The sequence below is a fragment of the Nerophis lumbriciformis genome, linkage group LG20 (genome assembly GCF_033978685.3).
Source record: "Nerophis lumbriciformis linkage group LG20, RoL_Nlum_v2.1, whole genome shotgun sequence".
NCBI classification, from domain to species: Eukaryota; Metazoa; Chordata; class Actinopteri; order Syngnathiformes; family Syngnathidae; genus Nerophis; species Nerophis lumbriciformis.
In genome coordinates this window covers 28,463,739-28,475,803 of record NC_084567.2, presented here as the reverse complement: position 1 = coordinate 28,475,803, position 12,065 = coordinate 28,463,739, and the positions used below count along the sequence as shown (strand labels likewise).

General features: G+C 39.8%; 1 protein-coding gene across 4 annotated transcripts in view; it reads left to right on the top strand.

Annotated features, from left to right (window-relative positions):
* The window catches only part of whrna (whirlin a), a 350,775-nt gene that overhangs the window by 136,489 nt on the left and 202,221 nt on the right, over nt 1-12,065 (top strand). For all 4 annotated transcript variants that reach the window (XM_061980754.2, XM_061980751.2, XM_061980752.2 and 1 more), the window contains exon 2: nt 7,382-7,600. In XM_061980754.2, coding sequence (XP_061836738.2) covers nt 7,382-7,600 — 219 coding nt within the window. The remainder of the gene's footprint in view (nt 1-7,381; nt 7,601-12,065) is intronic.

Below are 12,065 nucleotides of genomic sequence, written 5' to 3'. Positions count from 1 at the left end.
CGGCACGCATGACGCTGACAAGCGCCATTCATATAAAACCCGCGTGCCGCTGACAAGCGCCATTCATATAAAACCCGCATGCCGCATCAGCATTCAAATTCCATAGTAAGGTATGGACAGCGTGTCTGAGACCCCTGGTTTATACATAGCACAAAGCAAAAAAAATACTTTTTATGCAGTGTTATTTCGTTTTAAATTTCAAAAAATTTCTGTGGCTCCCATTGTTATCTTTAATTTGTGAAACTGGTCAAAATGGCTCTTTGACTGGTAAAGGTTGCCGACCCCTGTCCTAGATCATCCAAACCAAGAAGGCTGGATATGGATGTAATAAGCTGGAGATGTCCTAGAGGCGCCCTTCCACACCCACTGGCCTGATATTGTGGCTCAGATTCTAAGGGCTTCCGACGTGTCCGTACATCTTGCCCTGGACAGGCCAGACTGTAGAAGACTAGTCAAAAGGGTTGGCTGTATGCACGACGAAGTCTGTTAAAACCATTTCTAGATATATTACTTACTGTAGGACACATTCATCCATCTTAAAGGGGAACATTATCACCAGACCTATGTAAGCGTCAATATATACCTTGATGTTGCAGAAAAAAGACCGTATATTTTTTTAACCGATTTCCGAACTCTAAATGGGTGAATTTTGGCGAATTAAACGCCTTTCTATTATTCGCTCTCGGAGCGATGACGTCACAACGGGAAGCAATCCGCCATTTTCTCAAACACATTACAAACACCGAGTCAAATCAGCTCTGTTATTTTCCGTTTTTTTCGACTGTTTTCCATACCTTGGAGACATCATGCCTCGTCGGTGTGCTGTCGGAGGGTGTAACAACACGAACAGGGATGGATTCAAGTTGCACCAGTGGCCCAAAGATGCAAAAGTGGAAAGAAATTGGACGTTTGTCCCGCACACTTTACCGACGAAAGCTATGCTATGACAGAGATGGCAAGAATGTGTGGATATCCTGCGACACTCAAAGCAGATGCATTTCCAACGATAAAGTCAAAGAAATCTGCCGCCAGAACCCCATTGAATCTGCCGGAGTGTGTGAGCAATTCAGGGACAAAGGACCTCGGTAGCACGGCAAGCAATGGCGGTAGTTTGTTCCCGCAGACGAGCGAGCTAAACCCCCTGGATGTCTTGGCTCACACCGTCTCTTATGCCACCGAAGATGATCAAGAGAAGAATATCGACCCTAGCTTCCGTGGCCTGCTGACATCAACTCCAAAACTGGACAGATCAGCTTTCAGGAAAAGAGCGCGGATGAGGGTATGTCTACAGAATATATTAATTGATGAAAATTGGGCTGTCTGCACTCTCAAAGTGCATGTTGTTGCCAAATGTATTTCATATGCTGTAAACCTAGTTCATAGTTGTTAGTTTCCTTTAATGCCAAACAAACACATACCAATCGTTGGTTAGAAGGCAATCGCCGAATTCGTCCTCGCTTTCTCCCGTGTCGCTGGCTGTCGTGTCGTTTTCGTCGGTTTCGCTTGCATACGGTTCAAACCGATATGGCTCAATAGCTTCAGTTTCTTCTTCAATCTCGTTTTGGCTACCTGCCTCCACACTACAACCATCCGTTTCAATACATGCGTAATCTGTTGAATCGCTTAAGCCGCTGAAATCCGAGTCTGAATCCGAGCTAATGTCGCTATAGCTTGCTGTTCTATGCGCCATGTTTGTTTGAGTTGGCATCACTGTGTGACGTCACAGGAAAATGGACGGGTGTATATAACGATGGTTAAAATCAGGCACTTTGAAGCTTTTTTTAGGGATATTGCGTGATGGGTAAAATTTTGAAAAAAACTTCGAAAAATAAAATAAGCCACTGGGAACTGATTTTTTAATGGTTTTAACCCTTCTGAAATTGTGATAATGTTCCCCTTTAAGCTGAGTCTATCACAGTTGACAAGAAGAAAGAGTTCAGGGCACACACTGGAATGGTTGCCAGCCAATTGCAGGACACGTAAATAACAATTCACACTCATAGTTAACGGACGATCTATATCCATTAACATTTACATTTTTGGAAAACACACACATAATTGGAAACGGCTGCAACTTCCACTCAAAGAAGCCCAAAAGGATTTGAACCCTCGATCTCCTTACTGTCCAGCTGAAACGCTAACCACTAGGCAGCGCACTTAGGATACAATATTAAATTGATTTTTTGAGAGAGTCCAGCCCTTACAGAGAAACATTCTGGCCCTTGGACAAATATTTGTCTGTCCTACAGCATGTGCCTGTGAGTTTCTAGGCGTGATGCACTTGGATGAGTTCCATAGTCCAGCTTTGAACAATCAGCTTCTGTCTGGAGAATGGATTGTCTGTGTTCTGCTGGGATTTTATTGTTTTTTTTGTCCATTACATTTCATCCAAAAGTAGTTTGTATTCCAGCAACAGCAATTTAGTGTTTTCATATTTCCTGTGTAATGATTACTTGTCTAGCCAACAAGGGTATGTTTCAACAGCTCAGCTTTTCTTCCAGAGTTGATGCGTCAAAATTATTGTTTGTCGTAGCTTTTGATTGATATTAAACTGTGTACTCATACACAGGAACCGTTCATGACTCCTATTGTCAGCCATTTTGCTTTAACTGCCAGATACTTTACATTACTCATGGCACACAAATTTTTAAAGATATTTATATGGACATGTTTTGTTGCAAAAGAATCCATAGAATAGGTGAAAACGACCAACTCATCAAGTCCTGGTCTACCATGTTATTTTCATTATTACAAAGTGATCGAATATTGGTACTGGGTATAGCATACTTGCCAACCTTGAGACCTCCGATTTCGGGAAGTGGGGGGGCGGGGTTGGGCGGGGGCGTGGTTGGGGGCGTGGCTAAGAGGGGAGGAGTATATTTACAGCTAGAATTCACCAAGTCAAGTATTTCATATATATATATATATATATATACATATATATATTTATATATATACATATATATATTTATATATATATATATATATTTATATATATATACATATATATATATATATATATATATATATATATATATATATATATATATATATATATATATATATAAGAAATACTTGACTTTCAGTGAATTCTAGCTATATATATATATTTATTTTATTATATATATATATATATATATATATATATATATATATATATATAAATAAAAGAAATACTTGAATTTCAGTGTTCATTTATTTACACATATACACACACATAACACTCATCTACTCATTGTTGAGTTAAGGGTTGAATTGTCCATCCTTGTTCTATTCTCTGTCACTATGTTTCTAACCATGCTGAACACCCTTTCGCAGGTACCCAGAAAGGTTTCGAGTACCACCAAAAAAACAGAATCTCTGAAGACAGTATACAAATCTGTGTTAAAGGTGTACAAATACTGTTTGTATAATAAGCATGTTATTGTTTACAAATGAGGGTTAAGAGTTCAGTACTAAAAAAAAAAAAAAAAAGAATTTGGCTTAAGTACAGTTTTTTAATTGAGCTGCTGCATTTTTTGGTTGGGTTGTTTATTTATTTTGAGTAACTACATTTCTGAAAGGGGAGGAATGTAATAGAGTGATCTATGTTTGTCTGTTGCCATCTCCTGGTGAATGTTGGCTATAGCGTACTGGGGTTACTTTTTGGTTGGCCAACGATTTACGTGGTGTTGCGCACCTGACGTCAAGTGTGTTGAGTCTGTTCTGAAGTCTACAGTAAAGAGACGTACTTCATCACCTCGCCTGGTTATTGCCTCCAACTCTATATATTACAACAACATTGCTGTTTACGGCAGACGAACTGCTTTACGGTAGAATAAAACATGACTGCTGTTGTTGTGTGTTGTTACCGCGCTGGGAGGACGTTAATGAAACTGCCTAACAATAAACCCACATAAGAAACCAAGAACTCGCCCTCCATCATTCTACAGTTATAACGTGTTTGGGCAGGCATGCTGTTTAAATTGTGGGAAAGCGGATGTGAATACAGGCTGTTGACACGTCACTCAGGTCCGCATGGAGCTGGAGGGGGCGTGGCTTCCAGCTCCGCCTGAATTTCGGGAGATTTTCGGGAGAAAATTTGTCCCGGGAGGTTTTCGGGAGAGGCGCTGAATTTCGGGAGTCTCCCGGAAAATCCGGGAGGGTTGGCAAGTATGGGGTATAGGTCTGTTGATTTGGGCTGGCATCTGAAATCGCTGTAATGAGCGCTCTGTTGCAAGTGGTACTGCAGCCTGTTTACTTGCCAGTTAACATCTAATTATCCTCTAATTCAGTGATTTTCAACCACTGTGCCACGGCACACTAATGTGCCATGAGATATTGTCTGGTGTGCCGTGGGAAATTATGCAACTTCACCTCATTGGTCCAAAAAATATTTTTTGCAAATCAATAATCATAATAATGTGCCGTTGTCTAGTGCCTGTGCTGTGTGGAGCTTGGCAGGGTAATCGTGTAATACTCCATATCAGTAGGTGGCAGCAGGTAGTTCATTGCTTTGTAGAAGTCGGAACACGTCGAGGATGGTTTGTCGTGATCCCAATATGCAGAGTACAGCGGGAGACAGCGTGCAGGTAAAAATCAACAAAAGGCAAGTCCCGCTAGGAAAAGGCACTGAAGCATAGGGATGGCTATGTAAAACAAAATTAAAACTGAACTGGCTACAAAGTAAACAAAAACAGAATGCTGGATGACAGCAAAAACTTACAGCGTGTGGAGCAAAGACGGCGTCCACAAAGCACATCCGTACATGACATGACATTTAACAATGTCCCCACAAAGAAGGATGGCGTACGCACAACTTAAATAGTCTTGATTGTGAAAACAAAGCAGGTGCAGGCATTGGCACTCAAAGGAAGGAGAACACCAACAAAACAGGAAAGGTCACCAAAATAACAGCGCAAGACAGGAACTAAAGCACGACACAGGAAACAACAACAAACTCAATATAAGGCATGACAACCTGGTGGAGTTTCATTTTTTAACATTTTCTGCTGGTGGTGTGCCTCCGTATTTTTTTAATGAAAAAAATGTGCCTTGGCTCAAAAAAGGTTGAAAAACACTGCTCTAATTAGCACACAAGATTGGTCTTTTTTTCAATTTTAGTCAAGTGAGGGTCTTTAATTTGACCTGCTGTTGTACTGTCTCAAAGTGTTAACATGTGCTCAATGTTTCCTTACCATTATTGCTATGTTGTCTATTACCATTGTTGGTATTTTGTCTATTACCATCCATCCATCCATTTTCTACCGCTTGTTACAGTGTAATAATTATTGTTACCTGTGGTAATGCCACTAAGATACAACACATGTATAATCCTTAAACAAAGTAACAGTGAAACTCAATGGAATAATCACTGAATGGAGAACAGGGGGTTGGATTAAATACATGATCTACTTCCCACTCCCTTTCAGGCAAAACTGGACAATCATGCATTACATACTGTACATTATCTTTTGCACTATATTAGTTGATATTATGTGTTGTCAACTTTGTACTTTTTTTTATGTCCATGCCTGAAATAAATGAATTAAAAAAAAAAAGAAGTCACTAGCCACGTGTACATAAACAATGTGTTTAATCTGATCAGGATTCGGATTAGAATGTTATTGTGAACATAGAACCTGAAAAAAATTGTGACGTGCATTTTTCCATGCAGGAAATACGTCCCCTGGACACATGAGGACTTTGACTATGACCAATGTATGATCCTGTAACTACTTGGTATCGGATTGATACCCAAATTTGTGGCATCATCCAAAACTAATGTAAAGTATCAGACAACAGAAGAATAGGTGATTATTACATTTTAACAGAAGTGTAGATAGAACATGTTAAAGGAGAAAATAAGCAGATATTAACAGTAAATGAGCAAGTAATAATAATAATAATAATAGATTTTATTCGTAAAAAGCACTTTACAATGAGCAAACAACCTCAAAGTGCTACAGTTTATTAAAAAATAATAAAAAGATCGTACAATTAAATAAAAATAAAAACTAGAACAGACTAATAGCTAGAACTAGTATGTATACATCTTAAAAAAAAAAAAGGCTTTTTTTAAAAAGAAGGGTTTATTAAGCTTTTTCTAAAAGCATCCACAGTCTGTGGTGCCCTCAGGTGGTCAGGGAGAGCGTTCCAAATACCGGTCTCCCATTGTTCGTAGCTTTGTCCGAAAAGAAGTAGATTAATAATTCATTTTCTACCACTTGTCCTTATTAATTTTGATAAAATAATTAGGAGCCTTTGTTTACTTACTACTAAAAGACAAGTTGTCTTGTATGTTCAGTATTTTAAGGACAACATTGTAAGAAGCAACTAGGGCTGCAACAACTTATCGATTAAAATCAATTATAAAAATATTTGGCGATTAATTTAGTCATTGATTCGTTGGATCTATGCTATTAGGGACGGCGTGGCGAAGTTGGTAGAGTGGCCGTGCCAGCAATCGGAGTGTTGCTGGTTACTGGGGTTCAATCCCCACCTTCTACCATCCTAGTCACATCCGTTGTGTCCTTGGGCAAGACACTTCACCCCTTGCTCCTGATGGCTGCTGGTTAGCGCCTTGCATGGCAGCTCCCGCCATCAGTGTGTGAATGTGTGTGTGAATGGGTGAATGTGGTAATACTGTTAAAGCGCTTTGAGTACCTTGAAGGTAGAAAAGCGCTATACAAGTATAACCCATTTATTATTTATTATTTATACATGCGCATGCGCAGAGGCAAATTTTTATTTTTATTTTTTTGATTTAGTTATTTTTTTAATTTTTTTAATTTTTTATAAACCTTTATTTATAAACTGCACCATGTACAAACAGCTGAGAAACAATAATCAAAATAAGTATGGTGCCACTATGCTGTTTTTTTTCCAATAAAATACTGGAAAGGATAGAAATGTGGATAGAAATGTAGTTTGTCTCTTTTATCCGATTATTAATCGATTAATCGAAGTAATAATCGACAGATTAATCGATTATCAAATTAATCGTTAGTTGCAGCCTTATAAGCAACGTATGTTTAATGTACCGTAAGATTTTTTGGTTAAAATAAAGCCAATAATGACATTTTTTGTGGTCCCCTTTATTTGGAAAAGTACCGAAATACTTTTAGTACCGGTACCAAAATATTGGTATCGGAACAACACTGATACACATACACCAAGCACCCACTGGCAGAAATGTAGACCGGCACCTATGATTGGAACGTCCTTAGTTTGCTCAAATATGCTTACTCTGTGGGCATGTGTTGCTCTTTGACGTCGCACCATCACACTTTTATAGATAGATAGATAGTACTTTATTGATTCCTTCAGGAGAGTTCCTTCAGGAAAATTAAAATGTTTTCGGAGGTCAACGTTTATAACGTTGCCCTTTCCTTCCCTACAGGTGCTGAAGGGCAGTAAAAAGCTTTGCCTCTCTGTTCGCTCCGTGGGGCGGATTCCAGGTGGCTACGTCACCAACCACGTTTATACCTGGGTGGACCCTCTTGGCCACAGCGTGTCTCCTCCACCTGACCTACCTGAGCATCACAATGCCACCCTCAGAAGACTCGAAAGCCAGCGACGCAGCAACATGCAGCTTCTGCAGGAGGGGGACGAGAAGAAGGTAAAGAACTAAACATTGAAATCACATTGAATCGCTACTTGTTATTTATCATTCTGTATAAAGAGAGCACGACATCAATGAATTAGTGTTGTGTTTAAGGAGCCATATTGGACCACAAATACAAAAATTAATATGTCTGGAGCCGCAAAACATTAAAAGACTTATATAAGTGTTATAATGATGGCAACACATGATTAGCGTACTATCAAAATGACTATGTGTCGCAGGCTGACGCAAATCTTCGTTGACAGAAATGTTGAAATATAATATTTATTCTACACATTTTTACAACATTGGAAAACAGTAGTAAAACTTCTCAGAGGGTGACATAACGCCTGGAAATGACTGTCTCAGAACGACCAAAGGTATAGATGTGTGTGTCCAAGTTAAAGGAAACAACAGGCTGCCTCCTTCCAATGGATTTATTACAATCGAGGCAAGCTGGGTGACGTTTGCTGTGGTCTGGAACAACATGGCACACAAACAACTATCAGACATGCAGCCAATATTACATACGGATAATGTGTCATGAGACATGGAAAAATAAACTAAATAAACAAAGGACATCCATCCATCTTCTTCCGCTTATCCGAGGTCGGGTCGCGGGGGCAGCAGCCTAAGCAGGGAAGCCCAGACTTCCTTCTCCCCAGCCGCTTCATCCAGCTCTTCCCGGGGGATCCCGAGGCGTTCCCAGGCCAGCCGGGAGACATAGTCTTCCCCGTGGCCTCCTACCGGTCGGACGTGCCCTAAACACCTACCTAGGGAGGCGTTCGGGTGGCATCCTGACCAGATGCCCGAACCACCTCACCTGGCTCCTCTCGATGTGGTCATAACCCAAAGCTCATGACGATAGGTGAGGATGGGTACGTAGATCGACCGGTAAATTGAGAGCTTTGCCTTCCGGCTCAGCTCCTTCTTCACCACAACGGATCGATACAGCGTCCGCATTACTGAAGACGCCGCACCAATCCGCCTGTCGATCTCACGATCCACTCTTCCCTCACTCGTGAACAAGACTCCGAGGTACTTGAACTCCTCCACTTGGAGCAGGGTCTCCTGCGCAACCCGGAGATGGCACTCCACCCTTTTCCGGGCGAGAACCACGGACTCGGACTTGGAGGTGCTGATTCTCATCCCAGGACATAAGGACAAAGGACATAAGTATATGAAATTAAATGAGCTCAAATATACCTACAAACGAGGTATAATGATGCAATATGTACATACAGCTAGCCTAAATAGCATGTTAGCATCGATTAGCTTGCAGTCATGCAACGACCAAATATGCCTGATTAGCACTCCACACAAGTCAATGACATCAACAACGCTCACCTTTGTGCATGTACGCACAGTAGTCTAAGGAATGATGTATACATGAATGATGATGACACAAACAAACAAGTAAACAACGTTTGCAAACACCAATGACATTGAATAGTCGACAGAAACTCTGCTTCATTTTCTATGCCCCATTCAGTTAATGATAACTGCTGGTTCAAAGTTAGGCTTAGGTTTTAGGTATTTTTCCTACAGACAGCATTTGGTGACCTCAAACAACAAGGCTATGGATTGATTCACAGCACCTTAGACAAGGCACCAAGCAGTGTGGATGGGGAGCGTTTCCACAGAGTGTTTCCAGAGCGGCCAGCCTGAAATGCGGGTGGAGATTTTTACAACAAAGTTCAAAAGCTTAGTGATATATCAAATTTATAGGATTGTAGGTAAGGTTTTTTTTACCCTTCGCGTTTGTGTGTATGTATATATATATATATATATATATATATATATATATATATATATATATATATATATATATATATATATATATATATATATAATATAAATAGTTGAGGTTTCTGTGGTTTATCCGTTATACAGTGCTCAATACCGGGGAAAGAGCGGAATATACGTTAGGTCAGGAAAAAACACAGAGGCTCTTTCATCCCTACAAGCCTGTTTCGCAGGTTTTCCTGCTATTCAGGGGATTTTATAATATATATATGTATATAATAAAATCCCCTGAGGAGCAGGGAAACCTGCGAAACAAGTTGTCACGTTATTATATATATATATATATATATATATATATATATATATATATATATATATATATATATATATATATATATATAATGTGTGTATATATATAAAATATAAAAAAAATTCCCTGAAGAGCAGGGAAACCTGCAAAACAGGCTTGTAGGGATTAAATAGCCTCTGTGTTTTTTCTATATATATATATATATATATATATATATATATATATATATATATATATATATATATATATATAAATGTCTGTATATATACATTTCTTTAACCCAATGCAGCCCCCGAGTCAAAAAGTTTGGGGACCCCTGTTGTAAAGCATAACAATTAGCCAAAAGACAGGTAGCATCCACAAAAACCTGTACGCTGGGGCACCTGTATTCCGAGGTACGACTGTATATGCAACTAAAGTTGAATAAAACTACTCAACATTTCATCACACCAGAAGTTCATGAACCAGAAGACTATAATATTAATGCATGCAAAAAGGCAATAGGCAAAAGGCAAGTCCTTTAGTCCAAAGTACCTCATTTATCCAGCTACAATATTCTGTCATTCCCTTAAAGGGAACAAGGACGTAAGTTATGTAATGGGCATTAATCTTTAAATGATCCTTAGGACTGCACAAAGTAACAGACTATTTCCTTCACATTGAAATTATTACAGAACCGTTTTTCACTTGGACACTTAAAGCCTTGTGACTTATTCTCCGCTACATGTTTCTCACCCTATGCAGTCAGATATTTCAATGTAAAGAATAACATATTTGATTTCATTGTTGTAGAATGTATTGCTTTTTGTTTTACTGTCAACACACTTTGTGCCACTGTAGTTATGTTTTTATTAATTCATAATTGTTTGAGAATTACAGTTGTCATTAAACAAATTATTAAAGTTGTTTTCACAAAAACTAAGCTGTTTTTTAATTTATATTTTGCTCCCTTACTGTACCAAAAATGAACCAAAACCTACAGTAATAGGTGTGTGTATACGTATATATATATCAATCAATCATTTAAAGTTTATTTATATTGCCCTAAATAACGAGTGTCTCAAAGGGCTACACATCCCACATCATATATATACACTATGTTGCCAAAAGCTTTTGGCCTCCTGCCTTGACTCACATATGAACTTGGGTTCAATATGATGTCGGTCCACCTTTTGCAGCTATTACAGCTTCAACTTTTCTGGGAAGGCTGTCCACAAGGTTGCGGAGTGTGTTTATAGGAATTTTCTTCCAAAAGCGCATTGGTGAGGTCACACACTGATGTTGGTCGAGAATGCCTGGCTCTCAGTCTCCGTTCTAATTCATCCTAAAGGTGTTCTGTCGGGTTCAGGTCAGGACTCTGTGCAGACCAGTCAAGTTCATCCACACCAGACTCTGTAATCCATGTCTTTATGGACCTTGCTTTGTGCACTGGTGCACAGTCATGTTGGAAGAGAAAGGGGCCCGCTCCAAACTGTTCCCACAAGGTTGGGAGCTTGGAATTGTCCAAAATGTTTTGGTATCCTGGAGCATTGAAAATTCCTTTCACTGGAATTAAGGGGCCAAGCCAAACTCCTGAAAAACAATCTCACACCATAATTCCTCCTCCACCAACTTTCATAATGCAGTCCGAAATGTACTGTTCTCCTGGCAACATCCAAACCCAGACTCGTCCATCAGATTGCCAGATGGAAAAGCGTGATCCATCACTCCAGAGAACGCCTCTCTACTGCTCTAGAGTCCAGTTGTGACGTGCTTTACACCACTGCATCCAACGCTTTGCATTGGACTTGGTGATGTATGGCTTAGATACAGCTGCTCAGCCATGGAAACCCATTCCATGAAGTTCTCTGCGTACTGTACGTGGGTTAATTGGAAGGTCACATGAAGTTTGGAGCTCTGTAGCAACTGACTGTGCAGAAAGTCGGCGACCTCTTTCTGCCTGTAGTCCAGACCTGTCCCCCATTGAAAATGTGTGGCGCAATATGAAGCCTAAAATACCACAACAGAGACCCCGGACTGTTGAACAACTTAAGCTGTACATCAAGCAAGAATGGGAAATAATTCCACCTGAAAAGGTTAAAAAGGTCTCTTCAGCTCCCAAACATTTACTGAGTGTTGTTAAAGGCCTACTGAAATGCGATTTTCTTATTTAAACGGGGATAGCAGGTCCATTCTATGTGCCACACTTGATCATTTCGCGATATTGCCATATTTTTGCTGAAAGGATTTAGTAGAGAACATCGACGATAAAGTTCGCAACTTTTGGTCGCTGATAAAAAAGCCTCGCCTGTACCGGAAGTAGCAGACGATATGCGCGTGACGTCACAAGTTGTGGAGCTCCTCACATCTGCACATTGTTTACAATCATGGCCACCAGCAGCGAGGGCGATTCGGACCGAGAAAGCGACGATTTCCCCATTAATT